Genomic DNA, 14,753 nt, shown 5'->3' with positions numbered 1-14,753 from the left:
CGGAGACTGGAAGTCGCCCGTGCATCGGGTCCGCCTGTGGGGTGGGAGGGGGTAAGAGCCCTCTTTCGGTCACTCTTGTCCTCCGCAGAATGAGCCCCGCTGGTGCCCACCCCACAGGCCCTTCCAGGCCAAGGACTCCAGGGCAGACATGGGGGCACACTGAGTATGGCCAGGGCTCGGACACGTGTTCAGCAAGGACATTGAAGCCCAGAGAACACAAGCTACTTCTGGAGCTCACTCGGTCAGAGGGAGGCAGCCACGCCCAGGACAGCCGGGCCTGCCTGCCTGTTGAGGATGCCCTGGGGGTGAGGTCTCCTTCAGCTCTGCCTCCCACGAAGGAACCATGCGAAGGAACCACAAGCTGGCACAGGCCCAGGGGGCTGGCGGCCAGGAGGGCGCGAGCCTCCTCTGGTGCGGGGGCCATGGCCCGTGCCCCACAGGCCCAGCCGTGTCCTGGAAGTCCAGCTAGTGTCTGGCCGCCTCTGCCAGGCTGCCTCTCCATCCGTGGCACCTCCAGATCCTGGAGCCCCTCCGTCCTCCACTCGACCCCAGAGAACTGGTCACCGCGAGGGGTCTTGCTCACACGTGAAGGGGCGTGGGGCAGCGAGGTCTTCCTCGGGCCTGTGTTGCGGCCCCCAGCCCTCCTTTGGAAGGTGAGGACGGCGACGCCACGGCGCTGGCCAGTCAGGGAAGCAGCGGGGGTGGGGAGAGAGGCCCGGCCTAGACCAGGGCTGACTGCGTCCAACCGGTCAGAGGCCCGGGGCCCCCGGGGACGCCTCCTCCCACGTCAAGAGCGAACGACTGCATCTGGCACCTCCAAACGGAAGGGAGGCCGAGGCCGAGAGTCCCTCCGGACGCCCAGGTGGGGTAAGGCCCAGCAGGGACAGGGCGGACGACGTGGCCGGCACCAAGGTGCTGCCCTGGGCTGCTCCCTCCTGCTCCCGTCACGGGGCGGGCGCCCACGGCCCCTCCACGACCCTCCAGGCTCCCACCACCCACTTCGTCCTCAAGCAGCCTGCCCGCCTCACAGGCCAGCAGGGCCCCGAGGGAGCGCAGGGCCCGGGCCTTCCCCTGCTCCTCAGGGAGAGCGGACTCGGCCTGCGGCTCCCCGAGACGAGGCTCAGCAAACCGCTCAGTACTCACGTTTATTCATAAAGTTTCTTCCTAAAAACGTCTGCCGTAATAACTAGTTCTAAACAAGATTTGTCCTGACACGCTCTTGTCCCTTGTGAGGCCTCTCTCCGGAGCTGGGGACAGATGCCGCCGAGGGTCTCTGGGAGGCTCTCCGGCCTCAGCGCCATGGAACAAGGACGCCCGATGCAGCGGTTTTTGCTTTTCCGAGGCACCTGCTTCGCCCCACGGCCACCTCCCTGCAGGACCCGCGGGCACGTGCAGCCGTCCGACTCGGGGCTGTGAGCCACAGCATGGAGGCTGGTGGCACCGTGGGAGGGGGGGCCTCTCACCCCCCAGTCACCGGAGCCGACACGGGGGTCACCCAGTTAGGTTTTCATAACTGCCATGAAGGAGGCCTGCAGGACGAGAGACGGCGAGGTCTGAGCAGGGCCGCCCTCCTCCGAGCAGCACTGCCAGCGGCTGGGACTGCAGCCCCGGGCTCTCGGTTGCTGAGGGGCTCTGCCTGGTGGCCCCCATGTTCACACACCGGTGTGCCGGTGTCCCCGAGCACAGCCTGGCCTGCAGCCTGGCCTCCGGGAGGAAGCTGGGGTAATTCAGACCCCAGGGCGCCAGGCGGCCTCAAGGCAGAGTAATGGGGTAGCCCACTGCCCTAGGCCCCACACGTACCTCCTGGAGAAGCTGCCCCAGCCTTTCCTGGCTGTGAATGGAGCGCCTGCGGGAGAGAAGACACGGTCGGCCTCCTGGCCCCCAGCTCGAGAGCAGCCACGCTCCCCCCCAGACTCCCAGGCAAGGAGGGGTCCCAAGGCTCACGCCCTGCCCGCTGCTGCTCTGCGGGGACAGACAAGCGCTGGGGCAAGCAGGGCAGGCGGGAGAGAACAGGCAGGTGAATACTAAGACACCGAGGGCCACCCCCAGCCCCGGAGCCCCACCTGTCAATTCTGGTGGCGATGGTCACCGTGAAGGCCCCTTCTGTGTCTGGCAGGTAGGTGGAGGGCACAATCCTGTAGGTCCCCGCCGACAGGTGGCAGAGCCGGCTCACTTCCTGGGCGTAGCAGTGTGGCACACAGCTTAGCAGAGGGTCCTGGAGCAGCAGGCGGGACGCGCCCTGGCTCCCGCCATCCACCGGAACCTGGCGGAGGCGTGGGCTCAGACGGGGTCGAGGGGTGGGGCTGTCCGCTGGGCTGCCACGGCCACCAAGTCCTTCCCAGTCTCGGGACCGCACTCCCTTTCTGAGGCCGGGGTGTCCAGGGTGGGGAGGCGCCCGGTGCAGTCTGCCCGGATCTCATGGTGACGTCTCCCACGTCACACTCCCTTTTCCAGGGAGGAAGGGCCACCAAGCTGGAGAAGCTGGGCTCACACTCACCGAGGCCCCACGGCCCTTGTCAGGCGGGCGGCCCCATCAGGCGTGGGGGACCGCCACGACCACCACTGCCCAGGCCTCTGTCCTGAGGGTCGTCTGACCGGCTCCTGGCACTGGCACTTGTATCGAAGCTCCTTGGTGCCCTGGCTGGCAGCCCGGGGGCAGCGAAGCTCCAGAATGAGCCCTCACCTCTTGGGGAGCACAGTGTCCTCCCAAGGGTACAGAAGCTTCTCAACCAGAGAAATCCCCACCCTTCCTTCACATCATCTGCACCCCGGGCTCTGTGTGCCCACCCCACGACACGACGGCGCCCAGGGCACGGCTCCAGGCTGCCCTCCTGGCCCATGCCCTCCTCGGCACCCAGCATGAAGCGGGGCCCCCAGGAGGGGCACAAATGTGAGCTGGGAGCCACTTCATCCCCGTGGAGTCTGGGCTTACGACCCCTGACCTCCGGCACCGCACTTGTCCCCCTTCCTCCAACTACAGGTCTGCTGGGCTTGTCCCGGCTGCGTTACAACACAGGGCGGGCAGACTGAGGTGGAGGGAGGTTTGGGGTGGCGTCTGTGACGTGCTGGCCCTACTCCGGCCTCAACACAGCCTCCTCTCCTCCCGCGGGGGGACAGCTCTCTGCTCTGAGAATCACCTGAGCAACTGCGATCGGGGGCATCTGTCTGCCAGGCCCTCACGCCGGCTCTGTGGGCGGGTGGGCTCCCTTTCCTGTTCTTCCCCGCGAACCTGTGCCATGAACTGCGTCATGGCTTCGGGGCGGCTCCTGGCGGACCGCCTTTCCTGGGGCACGCCGTCGGGTCTCCTGGGCGGGAGGCACGGTTCTAGGGAGCAGACCTGACCTCGTGACGCTTGTTCTGAGCCAGGGTTCTAAGCTGACCTATGACCCCAGTGAATTACAGACTTCACGAAACCCAGAAACGGATCTTGTACGGGACCGGCCAGCCTGGCTGTGCCCACGTGACCGCGTCCGGGCCTCTCTGTCCAGCCTGGCCGCCTGTGTGGACCAGCCCCCCCCCCCCCCCCCGAGGGCCGCCCTGTGCCCGCCTACCCGCAGGGACAGGAAGGGCTTGCCTGGAAGACGTGGAAGCCGATGGGGTGGCACTCGCTGTCACGGCAGTGTTGGCGCAGAGTGATTCGGATGCAGCGGGGCCCTGCGCCCTCAGGGACCGAGAGGGGGAAGCAAGGGTTGGCAGGGTAGGAGGCAAAGTTCCTGCTGCCCCCCGCCGTCTGGCCGATTCTCCAAGAGCCCCGCAGCTGCACGGTCTCCCACTCCCCTGCGGGCAGGGCCTCCCCAGAGGCAGGGCTCGCGGTCGCCGGCTTGATGGCACTGCCCGGGGGAGACACGCAGGAGGACCCGGCTGTCAGGGGCCGCAGACGCACACGGACCGCCAGGAAGCTGCCCGGGCCGCTCCCCCTTCCTCCGCTGAGGCCCTCGAGGGAGCGCGGCCTGGAGACCCCACTTGCCCCTCTCACCTGAGGGAGACTCTCCCACTGGAAAAGACCCGGAGCAGAAACTGCCCCGGCACGTCCTTCAGGAAGGTGCTGGGGACGGCCAGGTAGTAGCCGGGGCCGAGCTCACAGCGGAGGTGGACCTCCCGGTCGTAGGCGTGGCACACAGTGCCAGCCACGGGGGGCGTGGACAGAACCCTGGGCAGGCTGACCCGCCGCTTCTCCACCTGCAGAGAGGGGGCCCATGTGCCAACGTCCCGAGACCGGCCTGCCGCCTTCACCCAGCACAAAGAAACCGCCCGGACCTGTGGGCCCCGCCCCAGCACGGCAGGGGACGGCTCGAAGCGCCCACCAACCCAGGGCTCTCACTCGGCCCCAGGGGTCAGTGGCCCTGTCCCAGATGTGAGCCTCCAAGTCCTCCCGCTCTGGGGAGAGCAGAGGGGGATCGAGACAGGGCTGTGCCCTGGTCGCTCCGGCCGGTTCCGCCACCGGCTGCTTTTCTTTTCGTTTCCCTTTGTCTGATGGATGCCGGCTGGGTTAGGCGGGGCCGGGTCTGCGGGAGCGCCAGCTGGTGTATGACCCTGGGGTAGGCAGGGGACACCTGAGGCTCCTGGCAGTCACCGGTGTCACTCTTGTCCTAGCGCCCCTAGGCCCTGAGCAGGGAGCCGGGACCAAGGTAGAATTACCTTCCAGATATGCAGGCCCACGGCCTGGTAGTCCTTGCCCAGGAGGCTGGCCGGGGTCCATGAGGCACGGTCGTCCCTCAACGGTGCCCGAGCCCGGCCTGCCCAGTTTGCTGTGCGCACCCTGGGTCTCTGCAGGACGGTGACATACACCTCGCTTGGTTCCGAGACCCGCAGCCAGAATTTGGGGTTGCTGGGAAAGCCGCTGTTGTTCCGACAGCCTCCTGCAGACTGCCCCTTGACCCAGGCCCCGGGTAGCTCCTGAGTGTGGCACAGCTCCTTTTCTAGACGGAGAACCAAGCATCAGCTCCAGGAAAGGGCTCCCACGCCGCCTTTCCTGCCCCTCTCACCAACACCAGCCACGGCACCCTATAGGAGGGAGCCCCGTGTCTCCCAGCACCTTGAGCTGCCAGGGACGGGAGGAAGTGGAACCATCTCTCTGCACTGAAGGAAGTAGATTGGGGCCTGTAGCCAGGCTGGTGCCCAGGGGCCCCCAGAGGGACGCGGGCTCCGCTCAGCCCTGACTTCCGAAGGCAGAGCCCATGCGGCTTGCCGCCCCCCCCCCCCCCACCAGGCCTCCCCCAGGGTGAGTGTGCGGGCCTCCCCCAGGGTACGGGCTTCCCCCAGCGTGCGGGCCTCCCCTTACCTGAGTAGAGGCTCTGTAGGTGGCCAGCCTCCGTGATCGGGAAGCCCACGGTGACCTCATCAAACTCCTGGAGGAACTCCTCCTCTTCCACCCAGAACTCCCCTTCCTGCAGCTGGGACAGCAGTGTAGCCTCATCCGCCGGGTCCACCTGGCTCCACCCTTCGCCCCTGGAAGACACTGCACTTCAGAGGGGCCTCTCATCCGAGAGCGGACGACACTGACCGAGGAGCCCTGTGCCCTGCCAGCTCGGGTGGCTCCACACTGGCCCTTCCGCAGGCAGTCACCTCTGTCCTTCCCTGAGGGCCCCCGTCTCTAGACACATCTCCCCAGAGCGGTGTCCTCGAGCAGGTGAACAAGAGATGTGCTTGATCGACTCGGGTGGAGCTGCCACCAGCCTGGGCTCGGGGGCAAGCATCAGATCTGCTGACCGGCCATGGCCAGCCACGGGGAGCGGGTCCAGCACCCTCATTCAATCCAGGTTCCCAGCACCAGTGAAGGTCAGAAAGCTGAGCACTCACATGTCCCTGTCACCCGCAGCCCGATGGGGCACCTGCCATTCCATGGGCACCCTCGAGACGGGACCCCAGGGTCTAGGGTTGCCTTGGTCCCGGCACCATGCACGACACTGGCCTCCTAAGGTTGTCTGGGGCCGAGCACAGGACTCAGGGGACCAGAGGTGGTGCCAGGAGGGCCTTGCTGGAGACCAACCATGCACCGTCCTGACCAGCTACGAATGGTCTGCCACGAGCCACGGCACCAGAGCCCGGGACACACACGGTTGTGACACACACAGCTCTGAGTTGCCACTCGGGGCCCCTGCCTGACGGCAGTATAGTTCTAGCCTCGCCCATACTCACCCCTCTCTCCAGGGCCCCTGCCAGCACCGCCGGCCCCAGGGGTTCTGAATGCGCAGCAGCAGGATGGCCTGGCCAGTCCGCCCCCGGAGCTCTCGCAGATCCGACACAATGAAGGCATGAAACTCCCCCAACTCCCTGGCACCTGGGAGAGACACAGCTGGGATGTGGGCAGGGAGTCCCCAGGCCAAGCAGACCCACGGGTCTGTCTCCTTCCCCGCGGGCTGCTCCAGCCCACCCTGCTGCGGCCACACCAGCACCCAGATCCCCACGGACCAGTGGGGCTCCTTTCCCGACCCTATGGACAAGCGAGCTTAGGAGCGGCCTTCGCCACGGCAGAGCCACGGCGAAGGACCCAGGTCTGGACTCTGGCTCCGTGGCCACAGGCCCGGCAGCTCATTCCCTTCTCGGTGGCTCGGTCCTTGCCTGGGCGGACGAGAGAGGATGGCCGGCCGGCCGGCCGGCCGACCGACAAGGGGCACAGGGCCCCTGGTGCCGCCACCAGCACTGTCAGCGGCAGGTCTGTGACCTCCCGGCGAGGCTGGCTCGGGCGGCATCGCACAGCAGGTACTGCTGGAGGAAACACGTGGTGTGGGGCGGGGGGACCGGAGGCTCCAGAGAGGAAACCACCCCATTTGCCCAGAGCCCTTGGGACAAACAGACATGTAAAAGGAGGGGCCGAAGAGTGAAGGAACTCCAACCTGGGAAGGGGGGTGGCGGTCCACAAAAGGAAAAGAAACCCCAGGAATGTCTTGAAAAGCTTTATTTACAACGGCATTATAGCCTCCACTCTCGGGGTCTGCCTCAGTCCTCAGCCCTGAGACGCTCCAGGGGGATCCCGATGACCTCCCACAGCCCCCTCTTTGCCTAGGGGCTTCTGCAAAGCCTGGAGCGCCAAGAACTGACCCCACCCACCCTGGGGGCAGCTGATGCCAAGACTCAGGGAAGGTTCTAACGCTGCGTCACGCACAGGCTTCCGCGGGCTTCCCTCGTTTCCCGCACGTGGGGGCAGACCCAGCCCTCACGCACAGGCCGGGCAACTGAATTGTCCACACGTGTCCATTTATTTCAATGTCCGTATTCTGGGGTCGCTATGATTTTCATAGTGAAGTTCATCCTGGACGCTCTCAAATACGAACACGTTCAGTAATGCCGTCTATAACGCGAGAAACCGAAAAGACCTTAAAGGTCTGACGTTAAGGGAAAGAGTAAGAAAACCACAGCAGATCTGCGAACGGAACTGACGCTGACAGTTTACACGGCACCTGACAAAATGGCATACGGTGCAAAGTGCAAAACACACACGTGTTGGTGGGAAAGACCTACTAAAGTCCGCGAAAAACTCAAAGGCGCTCTGGTTGCATGTTGTTTTCCTTTCAACAAGCTTTCTCTGACGAGTGCGAGGACCACCAAGGCGGAAGCCTCAGTGCTGACTCCGCCAGGTCGCCAGCCGGCCCCAGATGCTGCCGCCACCCATCTCCTACGAAGTCTCCACACGGCGGCCACCCGCAGGGCTCCGGCCTCACCCTAGCGGTGAGTCGGGGAGCAAGGGACACCTCCCTCCAGAGAAGGACGGGTGGCGGGGACAGTCACACACCAGACACCAGCTTTCAAGCACAAACGTCTTGCTTTCCACTCGGCCCTGACGGGGCTGCAAGAAGAAGACGCACGTGTGTGCGGGCCTCTCGCGCTGCCCCCCCCCCCCACCCCCCGCTTGCGTCTCACCTGCTCTGGGACTGAGCACCGAGCAGCTTATCAGGCACCGGTCCTTGAGGCTGAGTAGCTGCCGACAAGTCCTGTGCTCTGAGCCGCCAGGCCTGTCCCGTCGGCCGCCGGTCCTTGCCAAGTCCTTCAAGCTCCACCTTTCCGCCAGGCCACCGGTGAGGTCCACCAGGGCATCCGCCACCTGCCCGGCCCACAGGTGCTCATAGGACCCATAGACCCTAGGGAGACAACCGCAGCCAGTGAGCCTCTGGCCCGGGTACCCTGCCCCTTCCATCCCCACACCCAACACCCCCAGATCACCTCGCCCACCACTTGAATTGCTTCTCTTTACTCCTGCCTCATTCTCATCAAGTCCAGGCATCACCTGACCCTCAAAGGCTGTAACGCACAGCGGCCCAGCAATGCCCTGCCGCCTCCAGGGCAGACATCAGCACGAGGCGGTGCGGGGCGCAAGCCTGTGAACACCCGCTCCTTGCCTCTCGAGATCAAACCCCACACTGGCCAGGGGATGGAGGGACTCACTCGCACCAATATCACTGCAGGCCTTCCTCGCTCCCTTAGGGCTAAGGCCTATCGGTGCAGCCTCTTTGGGCAAGCTGATATGTGCATCCTAAGAGGAGGCTTCTTCGATTCAGACCCCGGGTGAGGGTCGTGGTCTCAGGCAGGACCAGGCTAAACAAGCATTGCGACCTGGGTGGCCTCCCACCTCCCACCATTTCCAGGGGAGGGAAACGCACACCCTCTCCCTCTGGAGGCGATGCCTTCATGCCCGACTTTGAGATGAGTGCGGAGAAAGGGGGAGCGGGCCGGGGATGGGGCAAACCACAGGCCGAGTCTCAGAGTTTCTGTCTCTGGACAAGTCAGTCCCCACGCCGGCCTGGCTGTCAGGTCCCTGGAACGGAGGAGGACACTGCAGCCCAGGGAGAGCGGGGACGTGCTTCCCGGGGGCGGACTCAGGCCGCTGTGGCTCCCTGCCCACCCCGACCCTCCAGCCTCCGGCACGCGTACTTGGCGTAGACCTTCTCCAGTAAGGGAAGCCAGAACACATCCTCTCTCTGGCACCGGGAGAAGCAGAGTCTCCCTGCAAGACAAGGCAGACGGTCATCTATGGTCACCTCCACCCAGCGTCCAAACCGCCAAACTCGACAGGTAAAGGAGCCGCGGTACGTTGGGTCGAGCCAGCTCGGCTGTCCTGGAGGAATGACCTACCGTGCACAGGGAAAGGCAAAAGGAGACCGTGAGAGGCAACGCACGCAGCGCCCTCCAAGCACCTTCATGAGAACCGTTCCAGGGGACCCTGCCGGTCTGCGGAAACCTAATCATCCCACGGAAAGCTAACCGACTTTTCAATGTACGTATCTCGGGGCCACACTGAGGGAGCCGAGTGTCTCCAGAAGCTTAAAGCCAACCATTATGTCCTATTGTCCCAAATAAGCACTCGACCTGAATCCAAAACAAACGTGACTTTTACAGGCACGAGTGACCCAATTTTCAGCACAGCCGGTGGCAGACGGCAGGTCACCGTGGGCACAGCAACCCCCCGGCTGGAGGCTGGTGCCTCGGGATCCGGGCCAGCCCGTCCACTGCTGCCTCTGGTGCTGGGACCCCACAGGTGTGGGCTTTGCCCCGGACACACTTGTCTGGTCCTGGCTCTGCCCCTCAGCGGCTACAAACACGAAAGCAGTGGTTTTCGCGCTCTCACTTATGAACCGGGGTCAAAGCCAGAGAGGCCCGGAGAACAAATGCCAGCAACTGTGGTGTGCTTAGCAAGGCCTGGGGACCCAGGAGGAGCTCTGGATGGGTCACCACTGTCAGCCTTGCTGCATTAATCAGTAACATTCTAGCGACGAGCCAAACAAAGAGCTGTGGTGCTCCTGGGGGAGCACTCTGAGCAGCCCTCCTACACCTGTGCTAGCCGCCCAGCCTCGGAAACCATTTTAATCACCTTTTGCCAATTTACATTCAAAGCTTGTTTAAAAAACAACAACAACAACCAGCTAGGAAAACTTACTCCAAACCCGGGGCATTCCTACTCTGGGCTGGCCTGCTCATCTGTGCATCCCTCCAAGGGTGTCGGAGGGCAGAGCAGGGCAGAAAGCACCGGGGAGCCCTGGTGAGAGGGGGACACGGTGTCTGTGCCTTGGAGCCCCTGGGGCCTGTGAGCAGAGCCCTCCCTTTCCACCAGCCATGCTAGGCGACCTCAGCAGAGCCCCGTAGAACAGGAGGTTCGGCTGCCTTGCCTCCCGCTTCCTTCCTGTGCGCAGCAGACAGGAAGACAGAGCAGAAGAGAAACACGCTCGGACGCAGGTACCTGGTCCAGGAGGCGCCGGCTCTTCTGCAGGGCAGCACAGGCGCACAGGAGCCAGCAGTCTCCCAGCAGCCCTTGCTTCACCTGTCCTTCCTGTGGGTTATCTGCAAACAGCCGGGGTGTGGCACAGATCTCCTGAAATAAAGAGTTCACCTCGTCTGAAGGCTAGTCTTTAAAACGAAGAACACGGGATCTAGGCGACAGGCGCTGGGGAGGAGCTCTTCTGGTCATCCGCATTGCCCAAGAGGGGAGGGGAAGCAGCTGGCCTCCGCAGACTCCATCTGTCAGCCCTCCTGGCTTCACATCATCCCATCTGGCTTAGGTTCTAGGGTCCTCTTCTCTGTCTACCTTTGTTAAGTGGCAAAACCCCAGCTCGGGATGGATCCCACGTCCCCCTTCTCCAAACAGCTAACTGTTGGCCTAGAAAATGGTTTCACTTAAGTCCACACTGGCAGATCGCAAATGGGTCCTCCATACTGCTGGAAACCGAAACCCTTCTCTCCAAGGCTTAATTGCCCACTCCCCAGACTACTTTATTCCCTCTTCTCTACACTTCTACACTGCCCCCCTCTTGCCTGCGCCCCTCTGAGCTGATGACCTTGCCAGAAGCTTCATCAGAAGCAACCTGACCTGACCCTCTCTTGTCTTCGGAGCCTGGGTTCCTCCCATGACCCCCCCCCCTTTCACCCCTACAGGCAGAATCCCACCAGCAGAAGACGAAGAGAGAACCCCCATCCTCTCTAACAGACCATCCCCCCTGCATTAGCTCCCCTTGAGGCTTCCCTTCACTGGCAGACTTCTTGAAACAGCTGCTCATTACTTCCTCCTCCCTCAGCATAGGCCCCTCTAGCCTCTGAGCCAGTCACCTCTGTGTGGTCAAATCCAGCAGGCATCTCTCTGTTCTCATCTTTCCTGGCACCTGCAGGCATCAGAACAGTGGCTGAGCCCCTGCACTTCCCCACAGTCCCCTCTTGGCTCCCAGGGTTCCATGTGTCCCCGCTTGTCCTTTTCCCTCACTGCCGGCTGCTTCTCGCGGCTACCTGCCAGGGCACCTGCTTGGACACCCTCGGAAGTGTGAGGGTCCCTCAGGGCTCAGTTCCAAGCCCTCTCTTCTTCTCCAGCCCCACTTTCTCCTGAGACACTCTTCAGGGCCCTGGGACAGTGCCCATTCCCAGAGGGCACCTCTAGCCCAGAACTTCCTGCGTGCCCGACTCTCATGCCCACCTGCCTCTGACAGCTCTGTCTGCACCTGAGAGAGCAAACCCCAACCCGAGAGTTCCATCCCTAGCTCTCCCCCACCTCCCCGTGTCGCCTAGCACATCACCCAGGTGCTCAGTCTCGAAGTCTAGAAGTCATTCCCAAGCTTGGCTTTATCCTCACCCTCCACTTCCAGTTGGTCAGTAAAACCTGTTAATCCCCCTCCAAAGTACTTCTCAAACCCACCCACTCGGAAGCCATCCTAGGTGGCCATGCTACCAGGAGCATCACTACTGAGATGGCCGCCTGCTTGCTTGCCGGGTCAATCCACCGCCCAGCCAGCAGTAAAAGTGAGCTTCTTCAAACATAAACCCACTCAAATCGCTCCTCTGCTAAAACCCCCAATGGCCTTCCAAGGTGCCTAGAATCCATTTTTAACCCGAATTCCACTGGCATGGCCTGTAAGGCTCTTCATGCTTTGGCCCTCCCGTCCTTCCACACCAAACGGGCACTTTCCGTGTTGCCCAAATGCCTCAGTCGCCAGACCCAAGCTGCTCTGGCTTTGAGGGCTGCTGGCCATGCAGGCTGTGTCCGTGCAGACGGGGGAGGGTCGTACCTGAGAAGTCTTACTGGGCAGATACACTGTTTCTAAGGATTATCAACAGAGCACTGGGCCGGAGCATCCCCGCAAATTGCCACCTTAAAGCGTTTACATCTGAAAATGCAGGTGCACGAAGCCCTAAACAACTTTGCTTCGTAGGCTCAGTCTGGCCCTTCCAGAAGACCACAGGCGTAGCAGATACCAGCAAACACAAGTAACGGGGCAGGCCCGCTGGCGGCCAGGAGGGCCGTGCACACCAGAAACTAAGTGCGGTCAGGCGCCCGTCAGGGCAGAAGCGGGGCTGGGTCTGTGGGCCCTGTGGCCGGGCCCCGAGCCTCCTCCGGAACCAAGTTCTCACAGGCGCGGGCCAGGCGCTGGTCCTCCCGCACACCCGGGACGGACCTGGCACGGAGCTAGGAGGGGCTCCCTCCCGACGGACCACCCTCCCCGTTTCTGGGACAGACGCGGCAGACGCGGCCACCCCTCACGCGGCAGACGCGGCCACCCCTCCCGCCGCGCACGGCGCGGGAGGCAGCGCCCGGGGCCCGGCCCTCGGCTCGAGAGCCGCGCCAGGGGCCGCACCTGGGGCCTCCTCCACGTGATGTCCTCCCGGAACTGGGCCAGCGGCGTGGAGAAGCTGGAAAACAGTGAGGAGTCCGAGGCGGGGAAGTCGGCGTCTCGGAACAGCTCCCTGGCCGGCGCCCGCATCCTGGGCGCTCGGGGCTCCCATTGACAGCCCGGAAGGTGGGCGAGGCCCGGCGCGCGCCCGTCCGGTCGCCGCGGTAACCGCCGGGCCACGTGACACAGCGGCCCAATCGCACTCGAGCGGCGGAAGTCCAAACGGATTCCCAGTATCCCACCCTCGGGGGCGTGGCTCCCGAGCTCGGCTCTCGCGAGGCCGTGCCATCGCCGTGCGGCACTTTTCTTTCCCCGGGAGGTGTGTGGGAACTCGCCCGGCGGAGACTCACGGGAGGCTGACGGGCTTCGTGTCCTCTGGCCGGTGCAGCTCGGGCTGGGGCGTCGGGGCCGCTTGGACTCGCGGGCGTTCGGGGCTTAAGGGACCGGAGAGGCCTCTTGGGCCGAGGTCCGGGCCGCGGACTACAGATCCCAGAATGCAGCACCGCCTCCCAGAATGCGCCGCTCGTCCCGGCGCTCGGCGGCAGGTCGGGCCGCCTGTTGGCGGAAGGATCCGGGAAGCGAGCGCCGCGGCTCGCTTGGGAAGGCAGCGGTGGGCCGCGGTGGTGTGCTCCCGGCACCGAGCCGGCCCGTGGAGCGGGGGGACGGGGGTCCTCCGGGCCTAGGAGGCCGTCTCGAGGCCGTTTGGGATCGGACGCGCTGGATCCTGAGCGGGACAGGGGATGGGACTGCGGCAGATGACCGGGCATCTGGTCCTGGTGGGCTGGACAGTGAGTGACCTGCTGGACGTGCGGTTATAGCTCCTGGCCGCTCGATGCTGCGGGGAGGCGAGGACGGCGATTTAGGGACCTGCCTAAGCATTCACTTTTGCTGCAGGTGCCTGTACTTCCCCATTCCCGGGAAGGAGGGAGAGCGGCCAGAGGCTTGTTGTCTGCCTGCCCCTCCAAGCCTACTTCACTGTGTCTGGCGCCTTCACAGAGGGTCGGGCAGGGGAGGAGAAGGCGGCCTGAGCCCTTCTCGTGGCAGCTCTGTGCCACCTCCTAGGGTTAGTCAGATCTTGCATTCCCAGACTTTTACCCAGCCCCCTGGACATGAACGGCGGTCAGATTGAAGCCCTTCTGCAGACCTGGAAAGTCCCTACTGCCCGAGAACAAACCGAACCTGGTCCCGGAGCCTCTGCCCCAGGTTCCTCTGACAGCTGCAGCTCCTCCCTCTGAGAGGCCAAGAAGGGCCTGCATGAGTGGCAGCTGCTGGTGGTAGTGTGACATTGTGTTAGCCCTAGCCCCCAGGCTATTTGGGGGGGCCTCGGATATTCTTGTTGCGGTTCTAGAAGAAAACTACATAGCCCAACACCTGCCTCTGGGATGCTAGGACTTATGGCATGACCATTCAGCATCCCTGTGGCAGTAACTCCCCCAGAAGATGCTAATGACTCCTTGGCAGGCTGGTGGCTGCCGTAGCTGGAGGGAATCCGTAAAGGCCCCGGGCTCTGCCTCTTGTAGGGATCCTGAAGGAGTAAGAGACAGATTTCCTACCTGCCCTAGGGTGCCGGACAACTCCTCTCCCCAGGTAACACATGGGGGTGGTTAGCGGCAGAACCGAGGCCAGCCCAGGATCTGGACTCTACGTAGCGGCCTTTGCTGTGTCACTCACCCTGGCTCGTGAGGCCTGGAGAGCAGGCAGCCTCCTACAGATGTGTCATCGTCCAGGGGTGGGCCTGTGCCCAGAGAAGTGGCCTGGAGACAGGTGGTGCTGGGTAGGCATTAGCCCAGGCCCGGAGTGACAGATGAGTGGCCAGTACCGAGATGGTCTGAGGCCTGCCTGCCGCGGCTCCTACACCACCGTTACCCCGTGTGTCCCGTGTTCCCCTCTGCCGCTTGGGCCCACCCGCAGCCCTGTGCAGAGTGGGGCTTGTGGCTCCTGGAGTATTAATAGGAGTTGGAGGCAGCCTGAGGGGTGTGACAAGAAGGTGTTCTGGAGGCAGCTAGTTCATGACCCCCAGTTCCCACAACCACAGGCCCTACGACAGACAGTTAGTTATTTGAAGTGTGGGCCTCGGGGTTGTCACTGTCAGGTGGGAATGCCACCCTATGTCACAGTGCTGTTTGGAGGTTACAGGAGAATGAAGGTAAAGGTCCCCCAGCCGTCAGG

General features: G+C 63.6%; 1 protein-coding gene across 4 annotated transcripts; it reads right to left on the bottom strand.

Moving 5' to 3' along the window:
• Positions 1-1,130: 1,130 nt before the first annotated feature.
• Positions 1,131-12,888, bottom strand: CAPN10 (calpain 10). Of its 4 annotated transcripts, XM_053216041.1 has the most exons (14): positions 12,549-12,888; positions 11,035-11,087; positions 10,172-10,303; positions 8,869-9,065; positions 8,600-8,752; positions 7,861-8,078; positions 6,139-6,280; positions 5,282-5,448; positions 4,639-4,919; positions 3,977-4,179; positions 3,575-3,830; positions 2,064-2,263; positions 1,801-1,846; positions 1,131-1,529 (listed from the first exon to the last, which is right to left on the bottom strand). In XM_053216041.1, exons 1-14 carry the CDS (start codon positions 12,871-12,873, stop codon positions 1,500-1,502), a joined length of 2,403 nt encoding a protein of 800 aa, XP_053072016.1. In that variant the 5' UTR covers positions 12,874-12,888; the 3' UTR covers positions 1,131-1,499. The 4 variants fall into 4 exon arrangements, with proteins under 4 accessions (XP_053072016.1, XP_026901714.2, XP_053072017.1 ...); XM_027045913.2 differs by lacking the exon at positions 8,600-8,752; XM_053216042.1 differs by lacking the exon at positions 11,035-11,087 and having other exon boundaries at positions 12,549-12,778.
• Between the last annotated feature and the right edge of the window lie 1,865 nt (positions 12,889-14,753).

This window comes from Acinonyx jubatus, chromosome C1, assembly GCF_027475565.1.
Source record: "Acinonyx jubatus isolate Ajub_Pintada_27869175 chromosome C1, VMU_Ajub_asm_v1.0, whole genome shotgun sequence".
Classification (NCBI taxonomy): domain Eukaryota; kingdom Metazoa; phylum Chordata; class Mammalia; order Carnivora; family Felidae; genus Acinonyx; species Acinonyx jubatus.
The sequence above is the reverse complement of the archived record's forward strand: the minus strand, read 5'-3'. Positions and strand labels throughout refer to the sequence as shown.